Genomic DNA, 22451 nt, shown 5'->3' on the forward strand with positions numbered 1-22451 from the left:
CAAAAAAAAAAAAAAAAAAAAAAAATCTAAAAAGCTTCTTTTGAGACAGAGAGCGCATGTGCACCACCGGGGGAGGGGCAGAGGGAGGGAGAGATTCCCAAGCAGGTTCCATGCTGTCATTGCAGAGCCCCACGTGGGGCTTGAACTCAGTGAGATCATGCCCTGAACCGAAATCAAGAGTCAGACGCTAAACCGATTGAGCCACCCAGGCACCCCCAAAATAAAATCTTTTTTTAAAATGGGGGATAAAGCTTGAAGGTGTTTTGCAAAAGCTCAGGGCTGGGTAGATGTGAAGAGCTGAACTGAAGATAGCCTTGTACAGTGCTCTAGCACAAACACGTGGTAGGCGCTCAATAGATGTCTGTTGAATGAATGTAGAAAGCAAATGAGTCACCTAGAAAGAGATCATCCTGTTCCGGCTGGTGACAGCGCGTGTGAATGACCTGGAATCCTTTTCTCCCCTTAGTGGTCCTTGCTAGTCACCAGACCAATTTTTTTTCCAGAGGGGTGTGGCTTCCGGCGACCCCGCCCGCCCGCAAACCACGCCCCTTGTCCATCCTCGCGCTTGCTGATGTCCGAGGAAGTTTGGCCCGCGGGCGGATCCGTAGCCGTAGTCCCCTCAGGCGTCCGCAGCCAGGAAGCCGGGAAGCCTGGAGCCCAGGATACCGCGCTGAGGTCCAGGATGTCGGAGGAGCAAACCGGGCAGAGCGAAGGCTCCTCTCAGGCTGGTGGAGTGACTGTCAGCGACATCCAGGAGCTGATACGGCGCAAGGAGGAGATCGAGGCGCAGATCAAAGCCAATTATGACGTGCTGGAGAGCGTGAGTGTGGGCTCGGGGTTCCCTGGCGGGAGTAGGTGGAGCCCGGGGCCTCTTGACCTGGCACCCGGTTCTGGGAGGACTGGGAGGCAGGGGAGGCCTGTGCTTGAGCTCTCAACTGTGTGTCTCTCCCTCCCTGGGAAGCCCAAGGCGCGGCAACTGCGGCCTCTGTCGGCAGGAGGCAAGTAATATTAGCAGTTAAGAATAATCGGTGTTGGTGCTGTAGCATGGGTTTATGGAGCGCTTACCGTGTGCCGGGCGCTGTTTTAATTGCTTTACGTTGATGAGCTCATTTAACCGTCACAGCAACCTTTTGAGGCTGTTACTCTCCCCATTTTAGCGATGAGGAAACAGAGGCGTTACTTAAACGTGCCTCGGGTCACAGAACTAATAAATTTTCAGATGTCACCAGCATCGTCAGTCCTTGTTGACCTTGTACCAGAAGATCTGTGCTTTGCTAACCCGCTCACGTCAGAGCTTCCTAAGTTTTCGTGTGTTTGGCAAGCACTGGGGATCTTGTTAAAATTTCAGTTTCTGATGAGCTCGGGAGCGCAGGTGCAGATGCTGTGTTTCTAGCAAATTCCCAGCGCTGCTGATGCTGCTGGTCTAAAGACCGAGCTTTGAGTGACAGGTAAGGCTCTTTATCATTATTGTATAGGGAGGGAACTGAGGCCCAGGGTGAGGCAAACCCTAGTCTAGGGTTATGTAGCTGGGAAGTGGCAGTGGTGGGTCTAGTTCCCTGGTCGTCTGGCTACCAAACTGATAGTTTTTCTTATGTCACTTAGTGTAAAGCCACAAATCAATTTGCAGAGGAAGAATAAAAGACATCTTATGTAGGGTGGATGGAATGCATTTTAGGTGATGGGAGTAAGATAGAGGCATCATACGGAGGCCAGGGTACCATTTTATTGGTGCTGATTGTATGCCTGAAGAGTGTTGGTTTATTTGTGTGTTAGGTCATGAAATCCACACAACCACCCTGTGAAGTTAGGATGTTACCCTGAAGCTCAGAAAGGGGAAGTCACTTACTTAAAGTCTCAAAGTGAGATTCAGATATCAAGCCTCTTCAATCCAGAACTTGTGTTTTCAACATTATGCTAACAGTTTCCCAAACTTTAGTTACTTTCTACCTCAAGCAGATGCTGTATCCATATACCTCCTGTACTGTTGTTCCCTTGGTATTTTTCTTTAAGTTGATCCACTTTTTTACTTGATTTAGTTTAAATGAAAATTTTATAGCTCTACAGCATATGGGGAAAAATGGGATTTTTTCCCTTTAATATAAAATAAAAATACGTATCAGGGTGCTATAATATGTTCGTTCCTTGTCATTAGCTACCATCACTGGCTAAAAGCTTGAAGCTTGAAGCCCTGCTCTATGTTTGTTTTCAAAAAGAGGGGACAGCAGAAACTATAAATCTCTTAGAATAAAGCCTAGGAATAAACTTTTGTGACCTTGGATCAGGCAAAGCTTTCTCAGATGTGATGCCAAAAGCACCAGCAACAAAAGAAAAAGTAGATAAATTGGACTTTATCAGGATTTAAAATGTGTGTTTCCAAAGACACAGTCAAGAAAGGGAAAAGGCAGTTCACCAAATGGGAGAAAATATTTGCAGTTACCTAACAAGGGATCCAGAAAATATGAAGAACTCTTCCAACTCAATACTAAAAAGACAATAACTTGATTAAAAAATCAGCCAAAGGGGGCACCTGGGTGGCTCAGTCGGTTAAGCATCCAACTTTGGCTCAGGTCATGATCTCACAGTTTGTGGTTTCGAGCCCCATATCGGGCTCTGTGCTGACAGCTCAGAGCCTGGAGCCTGCTTTGGATTCTGTCTGTCTGTCTCTCTCTCTCTCTCTGCCCCGCCCTAGCTCGTGCTCTGTCTCTCTGTCTCTGAAAAATAAGTAAAAAACATTAAAAAAAAAAAATTGGCCAAAGACCTTAACAGACTCCTCACCACAGAAGATCTACAGATGGCAAAGAAGCATATAGAAAGATGCATCACGTCCTAAGTCATCAGAGAATACAAATTAAAACACCCGCGAGGTGCTACTATGTACTGTGTATGTGTCAGAATTTCCACCTTCAGATGCTGGTGAGGGTGTGGAGGAACTCTCATTCCGTGCTGATAGGGATGCAAAAGTAGGGCAGTTTCTTACCAAGCTCCACATTCTCTTACCACCCATCCAGCAGTTGTGCTCCATCCTGTTTGCCCAAAGGGGTTGAAGACATGTTGACACGAAAACCTTCCTGATGTTCATAGCTGCTTTTTTCACCGTTGCCAAAACTTGAAGCAACCAAGAGGTGTTGTTTTTTAAGTTTATTTATTTATTTTGAGAGAGAGAGCGAGTGAGCACAAGTGGAGGAGGGGCAGAGAACATAGAGAAAGAGAGAGAATCCCAAGCAGGCTCCATGCTGTCAGCACAGAGCCTGATGCAGGGTTTGATCCCACCAACCTCAAGATCATGACCTGAGCCAAAACCAAGAGTCGGATGCTTCACCGACTGAGCCACCCAGGAGTCCCAACCAAGAGGTCTTTACGTAGGTGAATAGATAAATAAATTGTGGTATCTCAAAACAATGGAATGTTACTCAGTGCTAAAACTAAATAAGCTAGCAAGATCTGGAAAGATGTGTAGGAACCCTAATTGCATATTACCGACTGAAAGAAGCCGGTCTGAAAAGACTACATCTGTAGGATTCCAACCAGAATCTGGAAAACGCAAAACTGTGGAGACAGTAAAAAGATCAGGGGTTGCCAGGGATCAGGGGTAGTGGTGGGGATGAATAGGTGGAGGACCGAGGATTTTTAGGGCAGTGAAAATACCCTGTGTAACACTGTGATGATGGGTACATTCATTAAACATTGGTCCAAACTCATAGAATGTAAGACACTAAGAGTGAAGGCTGAGGTAAACTATGGACTTCAGTTAATAACAGGAAACAGTAGGTGTAACCCAGTGGCTTCCAGATAGAGAAGTGAATGGAATCTTTCGTCCTGCATATATGTATCCTGGGCACCTTTTCTGCTGCTGCCGTGACTTGTTACTTTTATGCATAGTAATTTCCTAGGGCTGCAGTAACAAATTACCACAAACAGGGTGACTTAAAATGACACATTTAGTCTTTCACAGTTGTGGAGGCCAGAAGTCTGAAATCAAGATGTCAGCAGGGTTGGTTTCTTCTGGGGGCTCGGAGGGAGGATCTGTTCCATGTCATGTCCCTGTCCTACTTCCTGGTGGCTGCCGGCCGTCCCTGGCTTACGGTTGGATAACGCCAGTCTCTGCCCCTGGTCACACGATCCCCTGTCCTGGATCTCCCTTCCTTTTCTACAGGGATACCTGTCATTGGATTTGGAGCCCACCCTGAATCTAAGACAGTCTCATCTCAAGAGCCTTAATTACATCTCCAAATCCTTTTTCCAAATAAAGTCACATATACAGGTTCTGGGGGTTTAGGACTTGGGGCATATCTTTTGGGGGCCACTATTCACCCCACTGTGGGTGCGCCTAGCACTGTGCTAAGCTGTCCACACAGGTCAACTCGTTAATTCTCATCGCGAGTGGGAAGGGAGGTGAGTGCCATTATTCCCATTTGATAATCGAGGAGGCTGAGGCTTGGAGAGGAGTCTTAACCAAGGGCACCCAGATTGTACGCGGCAAAACTGGGATTCGGATCAAAGTCTGACTGGGACACCTGAGTGGCTCAGTCGTTTAAGCATCTGACTTCAGCTCAGGTCATGCTCTCACGGTTTGTGGGTTCGAGCCCCACATCAGGCTCTGTGCTGACAGGTCAGAGCCCGGAGCCTGCTTTGGATTCTGTGTCTCCCTCTCTCTCTCTGCCCCTCCCCGACTCACACTCTGTCTCTGTCTCTCTCAAAAATAAATAAACATTGGGGCGCCTGGGTGGCGCAGTCGGTTAAGCGTCCGACTTCAGCCAGGTCACGATCTCCCGGTCCGGGAGTTCGAGCCCCGCGTCGGGCTCTGGGCTGACCGCTCAGAGCCTGGAGCCTGTTTCCGATTCTGTGTCTCCCTCTCTCTCTGCCCCTCCCCCATTCATGCTCTGTCTCTCTCTGTCCCAAAAATAAATAAACGTTGAAAAAAAAAAAAATTTAAAAATAAATAAACATTAAAAAAAAAAGTAAAAAAAAATCAAAGTCTGACTGCAAAATCTCTACCCTCTATCACACAACATGACACTTTGCATTGCCTTTGTGCGCTATGCTCTGATTTACGCAGGAAAAGTCTTTAAAATGTTAAAATGTATTGTTTTGAATAGGGAATATACGTCCATGGTCAAAACTCAGAGTCTACCAAAGGGTATAAAATGAAAAGTCCCTCTTCCCTCCCTGTCCCCCAGCCACCCACCCAATTCCTTTCCCCAGAGGCAATTGATGTCAGTGTGTCCTTGAGGGATGAAAAACCTTTTGAAATCCCTTTCAGATCTCTTTTTACTTTCAGAAAGAACCGAGGGCCTGCCACAGCTGGATGTCCTTTGGGGTTTTCACTCCCCTCCAGCTTCCAAGGCCACCAGCCAGGTATCAGCTGCTGTAGGAAGGAGTGTTTGGAGGAGTCCAAGAGGCTGGCCTTGGGGATGAGCTGCAAAGCTTTGATCTGCACTGTTCTGACTTCAAAAGAGGAGACTGGATTCCTGCATTTCTTGTGTTATTAGAAATCAATAAAAAAAATATAGTGCCCCCCCCCCCCCACTTTGAGGGTGGTTGAGGGAGCATGAGGAAAGTACGTGGCCTGTGCTAAGCGATCAGCATGTGGCGGCTTTTGTTACTGTCGCCTTTATGATGGCTGCACAGGGAAGGAGTCTGGAGGACTTCACACCTGTGAAATCTTAACCATGTGTCTTCCCTCCAGCAAAAAGGCGTTGGCATGAGTGAGCCGCTGGTGGACTGCGAGGGGTACCCCCGCTCAGATGTGGACCTGTACCAAGTCCGGACCGCAAGGCACAACATCGTCTGTGAGTGGTGCGCGTGCAGGGCCCTTCCCGAGGCTGAAGGCACACAAGTGAAATCTCCTTCTTCCATAGTAATCTGCTTCCCCCTCTTCTGCCCTGATGCGATTCTCTTACCGTCCCCCCCCTCCCCCCCATCGAGGACTCAGAATGGAGGAAATGGTTGGCCTCTAGGGTTCTAAATTTATGGCTTCGTTTTTCATTTCGTTTTTAAGGACTTTGCTTCACTCTGGAAACTTTTTTGAAATGATAATAGAAGCCCAAGTCAAATATTGCTCACAATCCTAATCAAAGCAGTTATGTATGAGCTGGTAAGGATAGTGACCTGGCTGTGGTCACTCACACAGAAGCGCTCAGTCCCTCGGTACGGACGTTTGGAGGTCGGCAGTGCAGGGCTGGCCGCCACATCCCTGGTTCTGCCATCCTTAGGACATGTCTAGCTTTAGGGTCACCGTGTCCGTGCGCCAAGCAGGAAGGGAGGGAAGGAAGAAAGTAAGGAGGACGAAAGGTCCTTAGCCAGCCAGCACCCTCCCCTCAAAGATCTGTCCTGGGGGCCCACCCCCACCTTGCTGCAGTGATTTCTGTTTCGCCTCCTAGGCCCCTCTGCCGGCAAGACATATTGGGGGATGTACCCCACGGTGGGCATCTCACGATCCTAAATAAAATCATGTATTTGTTCGTGGTTGAGGAACAAGTGGAGAGAAGTGTTTGGATAGTGTATCAGTTCTCTGTTTTCTGCTGGAATAAATTCTCAGACTTAGTGGCTTCAAATGGCACAGATTTACTCTTACAATAATAAGGTGTCCAAATGGGTGTCACTGGTCTAAGGTGGAGGTGTTGGCAGGGCTGTGTTCCTTCTGGAGGCTCTTGGGAAGAGCCCATTTCCTTATCTTCTCCAGCTTCTGGAGGTGCCTGTGTCCTGTGGCTCATAGCTCCTTCCATCGTCAAAGCCAGCAAGGTCATCCCCCAGCTTCTGGTCCCACCGTCCCCCCTCCTCCTGTCATTCTCTGCCTTCCTCTTTCACTTATGACCCTCGTGGTCACACTGGGCCCCCCATCTGGGTAATCCAGGATGATCTCCCCATTCAGTGTCCTGAACTTAACCACCTCTGGAAAAAGCCCCCTTGGGCACGGAAAGTAACATTGGGCAGCTTCTGGGGACAAGGATGAGAGCACCTTTGGGGGCCATTATTCACCCCGTCACAGGCGGGCAACCAGCAGCCTCTGCCACAAAGTCCTGTTAGAGGGGAATTTGTCATGCACATTTTTCACTCAGGGACCTCCGTTTTTTTTATTTTTTAGATTTTTTTCTTTTAACATTTATTTTTGAGACAGAGAGAGACAGAGCATGAATGGGGGAGGGTCAGAGAGAGGGAGACGCAGAATCTGAAGCAGGCTCCAGGCTCTGAGCTGTCAGCACAGAGCCCGACCTCAGAGCCCGACGTGGGGCTCGAACTCACGGACCACGAGATCATGACCTGAGCCGAAGTCGGCCGCTTAACCAACTGAGCCACCCAGGCGCCCCAGGGACCTCCGTTTTATGTGCGTGAACCTCAACTCCGTCCTCAGCACGTCGTGGTATAAAGCTGAGCTGCTCACTGGGGTCGCGAGTAACCGCAGGAGACACCGCTCAAGGTGCCGACCATTCCTCAAAGCTGCAGTGTGATCCCAGAACAGCTTCTTAAGAGTGTCACTTTGCCTCGAAGATTTGGGGGAAAGAAGCACGCCATCTTTGTATTGAAACAAAGGGAAGATACAGGGTAGGGAAAAGCCATATTAAGACGATCAGACTGAGGGAAATTTGGGGCTTTTGGCTAAACCCTCAGACTCCCCAGGGATGTGGCCTGCTTTCCTGGGCACTTAGGATTCTGGGGGAAATTTGAGAAGCGGAGCCTACGGTGTGAGAGAGGGCACTGACTTATTTGTTTCCGGGTGGTTACCCGGATGTTCCAACACCATTTATTAAATAGCCTATTCTTTCTCCATTCATTTGAAATGCTAGCAGTATTACATAGAGAATTTTTAGACATATTTAGGTCTCAAGTTTTTTGCACTGTTCTGTTGATATATCTCTTTGCTAATATCACACTGTCTTTTTAAGTTTATTTCTTTAGTAATCTCTACACCCAACTTGGGGCTTGAACTCATGACTCTGAGATCAAGAGTCACATGCTCTTCTGACTGAGCCAGCCAAGCACCCCGGTGTCACACTGTCTTAATGACTTTATTGTATTTAAGAATCTGGTTGTGGGGCACCTGGGTGGCTCAGTTGGTTAAGCGTCAGACTTCGGCTCAGGTCATGATCTCGCAGTTCATGAGTTCAAACCCCGTGTTGGGCTCTGTGCTGACAGCTCAGAGCCTGGAGCCTGCTTCAGATTCTGTGTCTCCCTCTTTCTCTGTCCCTCCCTTGCTTGCACTCTGTCTCTCAAAAACTGAATAAACATTAAAAAAAAAAAAAAGGAATCTGGTTGAGCAGTGCTGATCAATCTTTTGAAAAATTATTCTCAGAAGTTTCTTGTTTTGTGTGTGTGTGTGTGTGTGTGTGTGTGTGTGTGTGTAAACTCTAAACTCTATACCCCACATGGGGCTTGAACTCACAACCCTGAGATCAGGTCACATGCTCCGCCAACTGAACCAGTTATGTGCTCCTCTTGTATTTTTAAAAATGGATTTGGGGAGGGGAGGTGGGGGCTGTATGTACGGCTTAGTTGGTTAATTGTCGGACTCTTGATTTTGGCTCAAGTCATGATCTCATGGTTTGTGAGATAAAGTCCCGAGAAGGGCTCTGCCCTGACAGCGTGGAGCCTGCTTGGGATTCTCCCTTTCACTCTCTCTCTGCACCTTCCCTGCTCATGCATGCTTGCCCTCTCTCTCTTTCTCTAAATGAACATTAAAAAAAAGAAAAAATAAAAATGGATTCTATTTTTTAGAACAGTTTTAGATTTACAGAAAGATTGGAAACATATTAACAGAGAGGTCCCATGCAGTCCCCAGCTTTCCCTATTATTAACATCTTAGTATACTGAATTTGTTATAGTTGCAAATTTATTTTTTTGAACTAGGCCTTGGAAACATTTTGTCCAAGAGAATAACTTTTTTTGGAATTCTGATTAGAATTGCAATAGATTATAAGTGAAGTTATCCATTCCATCACCCGGCAGCTATATATGGAGTACTTACCGTGTGCCAGGCACTGCTGAAGGTTCTGGGGGTCCTTGTGGAGCTTACTGTCCAGGGGGTCTTTTCTAGTCAGACAGTGACCACATATTATATGTTGACACCGTTTTAAGTCTTCCTGCCCACGTATATGTCTCTACTTATTCAAATCTGGGTTCTTTTCTTGTGTCTGCTCCTGTGGGTTGGGTCCCAGAGTCCCATTATGCCTGAGGGCCTCCCCTTCCCTCGAAGTGACAGAGGCAGAGGAACCAGGTCAGGTGGCCATGTGTGCTTCCAGTCGAGGGCATCTGGAAAGTCTGAAAGTCCGTGACCCGCAGATGCTGGACGTGGATTGGCGGGCAGTGCTGGTTGGCGGCTCTGGCCTCTGAAACTCCTCAAAGGGAACCTTGGGAGTGACCTGGCTTGAATGAAGGAAATAGAGGAAATTGTTTTTAGGTTTAGAAAGTTATCAAAGTGCTGCCAACCAGGCCAGTACTGCACTGGCCTGCTGCGGTGACTTACTCACTGGCATCGTGGTTCACAACATCTTTTTTTTTTTTTTTTTTTTTTTTTGTAATCTCTACACCCAACGTGGGGCTTGAATTCACAACCCCAGAGATCAAGAGCCTCTTCTGACTGAACCAGCCAGGCGCGCTATTTTGCAACATTTTGAATTAGCCATCAGTACTGAAAAAAATCAGAGGGTTTTACCCCACGGTTCCTCATTTCCAGCTTTTGTCCTCTTAGGTCTCAGACCGAACATCACTCGCCGTGTATTAGTAGACTTAGGCATCATTTTTCGTTCCGGAGGAATTAGGTGAGAAGTAAAGCGGGACGATTCCTCTGCTCACCTTTCAAGTCTCAGTTGAAACGGCGCTGCTTTGGGGAAGTCTCCCCTCATCTCCTAGACTAAAAAGGTCAGGTCCTGGCTGGCCAGCCCTCATCACAGTCATCAGATGTGACTGTAATTTACTTGTTCTGTGGCTGCCTCCCTTGCTAGACTGAGCTTCGTGAGGGTAGTCCCCTGTCTCGGCCACACGTTTGTCCTCAGCCCCTAGTCCAGTGTCTGGCATGTAGGAGGTGCTTGTTGAATATTCAGGGAATGAATGTGGGAGTCTCATGTCCTCCGCTGTCTTCCTTGTCCCCTGATACGGCGTTCTCCTCCCAGGCCTGCAGAATGATCACAAGGCGGTCATGAAGCAGGTGGAGGAAGCCCTGCACCAGCTGCATGCTCGGGACAAGGAGAAGCAGGCCCGGGACATGGCTGAGGCCCACAAAGAGGCCATGAGCCGCAACCTGGACCAGAGCGAGGGCCTCAGCCCCCCTCAGGCCTTCGCCAAAGTGAACAGCATCAGCCCTGGCTCCCCGGCCAGCATCGCGGTAAGCCAGAACCCGGCCACGGAAATCCATAGCCAGAGAGCGCCGTGGGTCAGGTAGCCTTGGGGTGGGGGTGCGGGCCGGATGGGACTGTGGACACAGACTCGTCATCTCTCCATGCTGCGGCTTCACTTTACCCACTCACTTGGCAAGCACTGGCCAAGGCCTGGGGGCCCGGCCCTGTGCTGGGGCCAGGGTTTCGAGAGGAGTCAGTCCCAGCTTCCCACCAGACTGGTCAGGGAGAGGCCTGGGACACAAGGCAGAAGGTGATAAATATTGCTAGAGAGGGAAAGAGGATCTCTCGTTGGGCGTATTTTAGCTGGGCTGTGAGTAATAGACACGAGAATGACAACGGTAGCCACCATTTACTGAATCCTTGCTGGGTACTGGCTGTCCTGCCGAATGAGTTACAGATCTTACCTGGTGTTATTTTTAAAAGTTTTAAATAGCTTTACTGGGATACAGTTCGCACACTGTAAAATTTACTCACTTAAAGTATATGATTTCCCGGGGCACCTGGGTGGCTTAGTCGGTTAAACGTCCGACTGTGGCTTAGCTCATGATCTTGTACTTTGAGTTCAAGCCCCCATCAGGCTCTGTGATGACAGCTCAGAGCCTGGATCCTGCTTCAGATTCTGTGTCTCCCTCTCTCCATGCCCCTCCTCCGCTTGTATTCTCTCTCAAAAATAAATAAACTAAAAAAAAAAAAAAAAAAAAGTATGCAATTCCATGGCTTTTAGTGTATTCACAGAGCTATGTATCTATCACTGCAATCAATTTTAGAATATTTTCATTATTCTAGAAAGAAACCCTGTACCCCCTAGCCCCATCCCCCCTAGCCCCTTGGAACCACAAGTCTGCTTTCTGTCTCTATGAATTTGCCTATTGTGAATACTTTATGTAAATGGAATCATATAATGTATGATGCTTTATGACTGGCTTTGTCCACTTAGTATCGTGTTTTCAAGGTTCATCCCTGATGGAACATGTATCCCTATTTGTTTCCTTTTTTATTTATTTATTAAAAATTTTTTAATGTTTATTTGTTTTTGAGAGAGACAGCATGAGCAGGGGAGGGGCAGAGAGAGAGGGAGACACAGACTCCGAAGCAGGTTCCAGGCTCTGAGCTGCCAGCACAGACCCCGATGTGGGCTCGAACCCACAAACTGAGATCACGACCTGAGCAAAGTCGGAAGTTCAACCAACTGAGCCCCCCGGGCACCCCCTTCTTTCCTTTTTATGGCTGATTAATATTCTGTTGTATGGCTGCATCACATTGTTTTTATCCATTCACCAGTTAACATTTGTTTTTTTTTTTTCCATTTTTTTGGCAATTATTAAGAATGCTACTCTGAACATCATGTTCAAGTTTTTATGTGGTTGCATATTTGATCTTTCATCCCACAGCCACCTTCTGGGATAAGCAGTAATCTTTACCCCCATTTTGCCCATGAAAAAAAGCCCCTGAGCTCTGAAGTAACTTGTGCCAGGACACATTGCTCCTCAGTTATGGAACCGGGTCCTGGAGCCAGGGCCTGCCAACCATCTTTAATGGTCACAAGACGTTAAGTTACACAGAAGCTTCGTTGTACTCATTACTCTATCCACAGCATCGAGCACAGGCTGTAGTTGGCCCGCGACAAATATAAGTTGAAGGAGTGAATGAATCCTGATCTGTGTTCTTGGAATGAAAGGGTCACACTAGCCCTGGGTCAGCCTTGCGCCTGTGGCTGCTTGTCTGGGGACCTAACTGGTCTAAATTCTGACCCCTGAACAAAAGAAGCTCAGATTGCTCTGCCTCTTCTTGCCCCTGAACCTGGGTCGGGACCCCAGAAGGCAGCATTTGGTTTTTCCCCTCATTCTTGAAGGCCTGTACAACCCCAGCTTTTATCAGATATTGGGCAGATGTGGCCCCCTTTCACTAAATCTGTCCCAGAAGGAACCTGCAGGGGGAGGTGGCCCAGTTATCCACCACCCTCTCCCGTGTGCAGTAGCTAAACCCCTGACCTCTTTGCTTTGTGCCTGCCATTCTCCCCTGTAGAAAACACGTTCTTGGCCTGGATGTTAAAAGTTGGATGTGGAAGGGTAAGGAAACCAGAAGCACATTTAACCTCTACCCTCGTTTTCTATTTTCTCTTCTCTGTCTAGGGTCTGCAAGTGGATGATGAGATTGTGGAGTTTGGCTCTGTGAACACCCAAAACTTCCAGTCTCTGCATAACATTGGCAACGTGGTGCAACACAGTGAGGGGGTGAGTTGGAAGTCACATCCGGTCAGTAACCCTGGAATCGCTAGGGCCAGGAATCGTCGCTGGGGTCTTTACTGCCTTCAGAGAGATGTTGCTCAGGCCCAGCACCTTTGCACTTGCTGGAGTGTTTTTTTTCTCCCTTAGGCCCATCCCTCATCTTGTACAGATGACACCTGTATAAGACCTTTGCAGCCACCCTATGTAAATACCCCTTCCTCCTTCCTATCCCTGCTTTCATTCAGCAGTGTTTCTTGGAAGTCTTTTCATTTCCACACACCTTGCTGTTTTACACTGTTGCACAGCACTCCGTTGTGTGAGTGGACCCCAGTTTGTCCATCCCCTGCCTTATCAGTGGACGTTTTGGTGATTGCCGGTTTTTTACCAGCACGAACGGTCATACATTCTTGTTCATGTGCTATTTCTTGACATTGATACCGGAAAGTACTTACAGGCTCTCAGTGTATTATACACAGTTACAGTAGGTAATCTGAAGAAGTTTTACTAATTTGTACCCTGACCAGCAGTGCCTGAGAGCATCACATCATCAACAGAACTCTCTATTACTTTTAACGTTTTTGCGAAAGTGGCATCTTATTTTCATTTGTATTTTCCTGGTTACCAGTGAGGTTGAGTGTCCTTATTTTTTACGTGCATTAATGGTCATATTTTGATTTCTGTGGATTGTTTATATGTTTTTTTTCTCACTGGGGTATTCGTCCCTTTAAAAAAGTGATTTGTAGGATTTTTTTTTTTTAATTTTTTTTTTTAACGTTTATTTATTTTTGAGATAGAGAGAGACAGAGCATGAACGGGGAGGGTCAGAGAGAGAGCGAGACACAGAATCTGAAACAGGCTCCGGGCTCTGAGCAGTCAGCACAGAGCCCGACGCAGGGCTCGAACTCATGGACAGTGAGATCGTGACCTGAGCCGAAGTCGGATGCTTAACCAACTGAGCCACCCAGGCGCCCCAGGAATTTTTTTAACATAACAGATATTAAACCTTTGCCTGTTTTCACATTACATATGTTTCTCCTGTTAGCTCCTGGTCTTTTAACTTAGTTTATGGTGATTTTGATTACTTGGAAGTGTTTTTTTTTTTCTTTAATTTACAGGGGTAAATTAAACAGGGTTTGTGTTTTCTGTACTTGCTCAGTGACCACTTGTCTAGTTTGTTAACTTTTCGTTTTGGTGCCGTCTCTTTCCATACCGTCTCCTTCCGTTCTATTTGTCCTGTGGTCGTGTCCCTCTGCTGTCCCTTTGCTGTCCTGTCTTGTCAGTGAGGCTCCTGGAAGTGGTGCAGGTGTAGTTTCATTCTGTTATGTTTACCCAGCGTCTCTCTTGATCTTTCACTCCTTTTCCCTGGAGTTTCCTCGTGTTATGGTTTACTCATGTCTCTTGCACACCTTGGTGCACGTACTTCAAAACTTGCAGGTGTCTGGGATCATTGTTACTGGTTCGTTTTGTAAATATGCCTTTTTTTTTTCTCGAAGAGGTAATACATAACCTGAGTTTAAGGCAGAACCAAAGAACACATGATGGAGAATCTCCCTCTCCTCCGGAAGTAGCCACTTTCCAGCTGTGTGTCCTTCCAGGGTCAGTCGGTTCATATACCAGCATATAGAGCTCCTGGTTATCTTGATTAAGGTGTAATTTACCTACAGCCAAATTTACCCTTTTCATTGTGCGGTGCTGTGAATTTTGACACACGTACCTAGTTTGGTAACTGCCGCCGTAATGAAGATACAGAGCAATTCTGTCATCCTCCCCGAAACGGCCCCATGTCCTTTGGTGGCGAACCCCTCCCCCAGCCCCCACCCCACGCAACCGCTCAGCTGTGCTCCAGCCCTGTAGTTTCACCCTTTCAAGAATGGCTTGTCAATGGAACTGCCCAGTATATAGGGCCCTTTAAGTCTGGCTTCTTCTCACTCTGCATCATGCGTCTGCGATTCATTCATTCATACGTCATTGTGTGTGCGTGTAGTCACTCCTGTTTGTTGCTCAGTAGTGCTGCACCGTGTAGGTGAACGCCAGATTGCCTACCCATTTACCAGTGAGGGACGTTTAAGTTGTTTCCACTTTTTGGTGAATAGTGATAACAGCTACTGGTTTTGAGTCTGTTTTTTCTAGTTAAATATATTCTTAAGCTCTTCTGTGAGCTCTCTGTGAGCCCCCCCCCTTTTTTCTTCTTTACTGATGTATAATCGACGTATAACATATTAGTTTTGGGTATACAGCGTAATGATTCCATTTTTGTATATGTTTCAAAATGATCATCATAAGTTTAGTTAACATCCATCACCATAATTATATATTTTTTTCTTGTGATGAGAACTTTTAAGATTTACTCTCATAGCAACTTTCAAATATGCTGTACAACATTACTATGTACTGTAATGCACAGCATGGTGACTGTAGTTAATAATGCTATAAATCCTTCCTTACAAAAGTAGTCATTGAACATTTTTAAGCGACAGAACCTTTTCTTCAAATGAAATTTCTCGGGGAATTCCAATATATCAAATAGATAAAAAAAAAAAGCTGAGCTGCTGGGGTTGGAACACCTCACCCCCCTCAGGGCCCTGGATCCTCCTGGAACCAGAATCCCGACTTGAGAATCAAGGGTCCACTCTGTGTCCGTAGAAAAATGATTAAAAAAACAAAAAAACACTATATTCTGTTATTAGACATTTAGGTGGTTTCCAATTTTAGGGAAACCTAGAAATGAACACTCTTGTAGACCAATCTCTGTTTCTTTTGACAACTTCCTAAAGCTGCCTTTCTGGATCAAATGCATGTATTTTCAAAGGAAAACAAATCTGAAATTTAAAAACAAGTCATCTTTAGTATAAACAACGTTTATTTTATTGAGCTGTGGAAAGGAATGGAGTGCTGGCCTGCTGTAATATGGATGAACCTTGAAAGGATTTGTGGTAAGTGAAAGAAGCCAGGCACAGAGGGCTGCGTATCTGAGAATTCCTTTTATGTGAAGTGTCCAGAACAGGCAGATGGACGGAGACAGGAAGCAGGTTGGTGGTTGCCAGAGGCTGCGTGGAGGAGGGCATCGGGAGCGACTGCTAATAGGTACTGGGGTCCTTTTGAGGGATGAAAATGTCTTGGAATTGATAGTGCGAGTGGTTGTACGAATCTCTGAATATACTAAAATGCACTGTATTGTATACTTTGAAATGCATTTTATGGTATGTGAATTATATCTCACATAAATAAAAATAATGCACTTAAAAAATTTTTTTTTAAAGTTTATTTATTTTTGACAAAGAGAGCGAGTGTGAGCTAGGGAGGGGCGGAGAGAGAGGGAGACACGAATCTGAAGCAGGCTCCAGGCTCCGAACTGTCAGCACAGAGCCCGACATGGGGCCCGGACCCACGAACCGTGAGATCATGACCTGGGCCAAAGTCGGACGCTTAACCGACTGAGCCACCCAGGCGCCCCCAAAATAATGCACTTTTAATGTAAAAGGTTTTGAGGAAAGGATAAAAGTCCTGAGTCTCTCCCTCCCGAGGACCCTCCCTGCTCTGTTTGAGTGCTGGACAAGGTGCGGGTGCTAAAGCGGGAACAACAAAGGTAAACAGAAGGCCCTTGCGTCGGGGACACTTTGGTGGGAGAGACCAGCATTAATCCAAGGTAATTCTATACTCTCATGAGTATCATGAAGGAAAAGATTGAGGAGGCTAGGAGAGCAACGACGGGGGTTAGGATAAGGTTCCCGAGGACGTGACCTGTGAGTGTTAGAAGTTGTTCAAGGCTGGAGACTGGTGGGGAGAGGAGTTTTCCAGCAGGGTCATGGCCCTGAGGTGGGAGGGCTGGAGAAGATGGTTGGAGACCAGAGCAAGGGGGAGAGAGGAAGGGAGGAGGAGGCAGGTCTGGGAGGTTGGCAGGGGCCAGAATGCATGAGGCCCTGTGGTCCCTAGTCCAGATGTAGTTCTTTTTTCCTGAGGAGCAGTAGAGAGCCATACGCACACTTGCAAGCTGAGAGGAACAGATGTAAGCAGCTTTGTGTCTTGGAAAGATTTCTCCAGATGCTAGGTAGAGAGCTGATTGGAGGGCTGACAGTCTTAGCAGCCTGGTCAAGAGGTGATGGTGGCTTTGGTGAATGGGCTGGAGGTGGAAGGAAGTGGACAAATCTAGGAGACCTTTAGGATGAAAGTACATAGGCTTTAATATGACACCTAGCCCATGTCAAGGATGACCTCTGGGTTTCTAGTTTGTCTAGGGGTTTGTTTCTAGAACCAAAGCACTCAGTGTATCTCTCATATATTTCCTAAGTGCGAATGAATATGTCCATAGTGATTGCTTTTTGAAAAAGAAGACGGGCACCTGGGTGGCTCAGTCGGTTACGTGTCCGACTTCGGTTCAGGTCATGATCCAATTCGGTTCGGTCCAGGCACAAAGCCTGGAGCCTGCTTTGGATTCTATGTCTCCCTCTCTCTGCCCCTCTCCTTCCCCTCCCCTCTCAAAAATAAACATGAAAAAAAGATTTAGAAAAAGAAGACAAACAAGACCTACCCTACATACTGTTCTGGATTTCCCCCTACCCTTTGAGGGGATTTCCGTGTGGGTACGTACCTACCTTCACCATATTCCATTGCTTGGTCTACCACCTTTTATTTGACCATCCCTCCACACAGAACATTTAGGTTGTTCCCAGGGTTTGACCATCACCAACAATGGTGTCGTGAATATTCTTGTCTTGTGGGAGGGTTTCTGTCCGAGAGATTTCTAGAAGTGGAATTACTGGGTCAAAGGCAATGCGCGTTTATAGATTTCATAGATGTCACAGTGTCCTCCAAAAAGCTTGGATTAGTTCACGTTTTCTTGAATAGTGTATGTGAGGGCTTGCTTCTTGACCCCTCTCCCCTGTGTTATTTATTGGCAGTCTCATTCTTTGACCATCTGAGTGAAAAATGGCATCTTTTTGGTTTTTGTCTTCATGCTCTATTTTGTCCCATTTCAGAGATTACATTGATAGATCTGCCCTAATTAAAGAAAAATGTGGTAAAATATACATACCATAAAATTTACCATTTTAACCATTTCTTTTTTTTTTTTAATACTATTTTTGGGGAGAGTGCAAGCGGGGGAGAGACAGAGGGAGGGGGACAGAGGATCTGAAGCAGGCTCTGTGCTGACAGGCTGACAGCAGTGAGCCCGATGTGGGGCTCTAACTCAAGAACCGTGAGATCATGACCTGAGCCGAAGTCGGACACTCAACCCATTTTAACCATTTCTAAGTGCGCAGCTCTCTGGCATTTAAGTACATCCATGTTGTTCTGCAACCATCCCCTCCATCCATCTCCAGAACTTTTTCATCTTTCCAAACTGAAACTCTATACCTGTTAAACACTAACGTTGCATTCTCCTCTCCCCAAGCCTCTGGTGATCGCTAATCTGCTTTCTGTCTCTATGCCTCTGCACCTATCAGTGGAATCAGACGATATTTCTTCTTTTTGTGGCTGGTGGATTTCACTTAGCATCATGTCTTCATGGTCCACCCGTATTGTTGTGTGTGTCAGAATTTCCTTACTCTTTAAGGCTGAATGATACTCCATTGTATGGATAGACCACATTTTCTTTATTCCTTCAACACCCGTATCTCGTGGCTAAATGCCTAGTAGTGCAATTGCTGGGTCATAGGGTAGTTCTATTTTTCGTTTTTCGAGGAACCTCCATACTGTTTTTCCTGAGTGGCTGCACCAGCTTGCATTCCCATGATGTAGTAATTCTACTTTCAGTTTTCTGAGGAACAGTCACCCTGTTTTCCACGGCAGCGACACCATTTTACATTCTCTTGCAGCTGTGCACACGGGTTTCAATTTTTCCACATCCTCACCAACTCTTGTCATTTTCTGGTTTTGGATAGTAGCCATCCTAATGGATGTGCAGTGACACCTCATTGTGGTTTTGATTTGCATTTGTTTAATGATTAGTGACATGGAGCATCTTTTCATGTGCTTTTTGGCCATTTGTTTATCTTTTTTTGGAGAAATGTCTACTCAGGTTTTTTTGCGTAGTTTTTAATCAGGTTGTTTGCTGTTATTGTGAGTTGTAGGAGTCCTTTGTTTATTCTGGGTATTAATCCCTTATCAGATATATGATGTGCCAGTATTTTCTCCCATTCTGTGAGTTACTTTTGACTCTGTCAGTAGTGTCCTTTGATGCACAAAAGTTCTAGATTTTGATGCACTGTGTTGTAATTCGTAAGTTTCCTTGGTATGCTATTTTAATTTTTCACACTAAAGTAATACATACACATAGTAAAAACAAATTAATTGAATGGAAAGATATAAAAGCAAATGTCGGGGCGCCTGGGTGGCGCAGTCGGTTAAGCGTCCGACTTCAGCCAGGTCACAATCTCGCGGTCCGTGAGTTCGAGCCCCGCGTCGGGCTCTGGGCTGATGGCTCGGAGCCTGGAGCCTGTTTCCGATTCTGTGTCTCCCTCTCTCTCTGCCCCTCCCCCGTTCATGCTCTGTCTCTCTCTGTCCCAAAAAATAAATAAATGTTGAAAAAAAAATTAAAAAAAAAAAAAAATAAAAGCAAATGTCGTCTTTCACTCCAAACTCCTAGTGCCTCTTCTGCAAGTAATTACTGTTAACAGTTTTTTCGTATATCTTCCAGAAACCTTTGTATGCATGAAGCAATCTTTATGTCCTTTTAGAACGTATATTGAGGGGCGCCTGGCTGGCTCAGTCCGTAAAGCATGTGACTCTTGATCTCAGGGTCGTGAGTTCGAGCCCCACATTGGGAATGGAGCCTCCTTGAAAAAAATAAAAGTAAAAAAATAAAACACATGTATTCACATGGGTTCGTGTTTTGCTCGTTTTGTTTTGTTTTTACCAAAACTGCTTAATTCACTCTGCTGTATTTGAATAATACCTTATTGAGGGATATTTTGGGTGTTTTCAGTTTTTGAATTTATAAACAGTCTTAGAATGAACACTTTGTTCATATATCATCTTGTACTTTTGCAAAATGTATCTTGTAGGCACCTTTTAAAGGTTTTTTTTTCGTGGGGAGACGTGTTTGTCCAGGAAGATGGTGCCAATCTGCAGCCCCATTAGCCACCCCAAGAGCGCCACGTCCCCCACACTCTTGACAACTGCCGGGTTATACTTCATATAAGCACCTTACCAACCTGATGTGCAAGAATCAGTATCTCGGCATTTTAGTCTGAATCTCTTTGGATTCTGAACAGGTTGAATATATGAGCTTATTGTCCTTTCAGAAGCCCCTGAATGTGACTGTGATCCGCAGAGGGGAGAAACACCAGCTTAGACTTGTCCCAACCCGCTGGGCAGGAAAAGGACTGCTGGGGTAAAGTATCATTTCTGTTTATTCATAAGGCAACTGTCGGTTGTCACCTGGGTGTTTGCTGGATATAAAGCTGTGGGGAGGAGGTGGGGGCCACTGGGAAATGATGGCATTCCCCAGATTGCCTGCAGAAACTCTTGATAAATGCTTGCGGCAGGAATGAGATTGCAGATCTGGAGGCAGAGGGAACCCTGGTCTCTCTGGTTCTTTCATTAACTGGGCATTTGCTTTATTTTATTTTTTAAATATTTATGTGTTTATTTTTGAGAGAGAGAGTGTGAGAAGGTGAGGGGCAGAGAGAGGGGGAGACAGAGACTCTGAAGCAGGCTCTGTGCTGTCGGTGCAGAGAACTGGGCATGTGCTTTAAAAGAATTAAAGAGGGGCGCCTGGGTGGCTCAGTCGGTTAAGCGTCCGACTTCGGCTCAGGTCATGATCTCACAGTTCGTGGGTTTGAGCCCCGCATCGGGCTCTGTGCTAACAGCTCAGAGCCCGGAGCCTGTTTCAGATTCTGTGTCTCCCTCTCTCTATGCCCCTCCCCAACTCATGTTCTGTCTCCCTCTGTCTCAAAAATAAATAAACATTTAAAAAAAAAATTTTTTTTTAATGAAAGAATTAAAGAATGTGGATGAAACACTCAGACGGCTCACTTTCTGATCTTGCTAAATGGAGTTGCCAAACTTACGTTGTTCCTTTTTCTTTTCTTCCAGCTGCAACATTATTCCTTTGCAAAGATGATTGCCTCTGGGGAACAGTAATAGGAGAACATCTTCCCTTGCCCTGGACTTCGGTCTGGTGGGGATTTCTTCCTTCTTTTCTCTCCCTGAAGCTTAAGCATCTGGAAGAGGCTGGAAGCCTGAACTTCTGGGTAGTGGAAATACTATGGCCTCCCAGTGTAATCTCTTGGGATTAAGACATTGTTAACTTGGTTTGTAGTTGGCATCTTTTGCATATTAGGCCATGGCCCTAAGTGGGAGCCATCTGGATTGTGGGCAAGTGGGCTGGAATTATTCTGGCAAGTGCCAATATGTCTTTATTCTTTTAGGATTTTTTCCCCCAAATAAACACAGGTTTACAGTGCTGATATGACCCATGTTATCACCCTAACTGAATTTCTTATGAACCTCCCAAACCAAAGCTCAGACAGAAATTAGAACATTATTTTAGAAAGTCAGACAGGAGCGCCTGGCTGGCTCAGTCAGTGGAGCGTGCAGTTCTTGATCGCAGGGTTGTAGGTTCAAGCCCCACGTTGGGTATAGAGATTACTTAAAAAAAAAAAAAAAAAAAGCGGACAGAACAGGGGCACCTGGCTGGCTAGGTCGGTAGAACATGCGACTCTTGATCTTGGGGTTCTGAGTTTAAGCCCCACATAGGGCATACGGCTTACTTTAAAACAAAACAAAAACCGGGGTTGGACAAAACAAACCAACAGTGGTGCTGAAGTCAAGATTAGGCCAACAATACTTCAGCAATGTCATCCTTAGTGACTGAGGTTTCCAAACACTCAGGCTGCACCATCTGTATTTGCACTGTGGCATTGCTGCTCTGGATACAGAAATTGCATCCTTGGCAGATGGACCAGCAGTTGGACATCCGGGGCCAAAATCGCTCCCTGGAAGAACAGGGAAAGCCAGGAGGCTCCCCAGGTAGCCCACCATGGTGTCGGCTTCCTTTTCTGTAACCCACCAGAGGGCAGCAAGCTCCCTTTGTTTCTTGAATAAAAAAAACCTTGCAAATCATCTTCTGATTTGACTTTTTATAATTGAACCTCCTGGTCATCCGCTCAGATCAAGAGTAGCTTGTAAACTGCCAAGGTGTGCTCGATGGCTAAGGGGAACCAGCAGTGTGTGCCAATCTGACTTCTTGAATCAGCCTCCTTCCTTTTATTTTCTCTCTTCCACGTGACAGCACGGGTTTCAGTGATTCTTAGTGACCCTGTGTCTTTCTTTCTTCACCTTATCACCACGTTTATCTCCATAGTTCTTGCAGACCACTTTGTTTCAGAGGTCAGGTGTGGCCCATTCTGTTGGCATGCTTGTGTTCCTTGGGAGTGGATTTGCTTGGGATGGATACAGAAACCAGCTTGCCTTGACAGGAGTCAGTACTGGGGCAGTACTTCGAGGCATGGATTCTCATCGCTCAACTGGAAAGCCTTCCTGTTGAGTTCTTGCCCCAAACTGTATTCTAGCTGTACCTCCACATGTGTTCCCCCCTTGTAGGCACAGAACATGCCACGCTTACCAGTGTTTGCTGTTTAAATTGTGTGTTCTGATTTCAAGTGTGTTTTCCAATCTCTTTTTATAAATCCTAGTTTATAATAAACACAGCTTGTACCATCAGTTTGATCCCTTTTTTTTTTTTTTTGAGATGTATGCTTATTAATCAACCAGCATTGGGTGGGGCCTGGGGGTGGGGGATAGGGAGCATCATTCACACTGTCCTAAAATGAGAGCACCAAAGAGTTTTCTGCCTCAGTGCCTTTGGCTGGTTTCCTGCCAAGTCTCCCTTTAGAAACCTCAGGATGGCCACGTGTGCTGTCTCTTTGAGATTCTGAGAGTCACTTTG

The 22451-nt window shown here is 46.1% G+C and overlaps 1 protein-coding gene across 1 annotated transcript; it reads left to right on the forward strand.

The window, feature by feature from the left end:
- The first annotated feature begins 587 nt into the window (after positions 1-587).
- PSMD9 (proteasome 26S subunit, non-ATPase 9) lies at positions 588-20975 on the forward strand. Its single transcript, XM_030336756.1, has 6 exons — positions 588-820; positions 5687-5789; positions 10107-10318; positions 12464-12565; positions 19804-19892; positions 20597-20975. Exons 1-6 carry the CDS (start codon positions 683-685, stop codon positions 20622-20624), a joined length of 672 nt encoding a protein of 223 aa, XP_030192616.1. The 5' UTR covers positions 588-682; the 3' UTR covers positions 20625-20975.
- Positions 20976-22451: the final 1476 nt, after the last annotated feature.

The sequence above is a fragment of the Lynx canadensis genome, chromosome D3 (assembly GCF_007474595.2).
Source record: "Lynx canadensis isolate LIC74 chromosome D3, mLynCan4.pri.v2, whole genome shotgun sequence".
Lineage (NCBI taxonomy): Eukaryota > Metazoa > Chordata > Mammalia > Carnivora > Felidae > Lynx > Lynx canadensis.

Coding starts and splice junctions, on each gene's coding strand:
- PSMD9 (XM_030336756.1), top strand. CDS start 683: ATGTCGGAGGAGCAAACCGGGCAGAGCGAAGGCTCCTCTCAGGCTGGT. Junction 10,319..12,463: donor GCTCCCCGGCCAGCATCGCG/GTAAGCCAGAAC, acceptor TTCTCTGTCTAG/GGTCTGCAAGTGGATGATGA. Junction 12,566..19,803: donor TGGTGCAACACAGTGAGGGG/GTGAGTTGGAAG, acceptor TTGTCCTTTCAG/AAGCCCCTGAATGTGACTGT.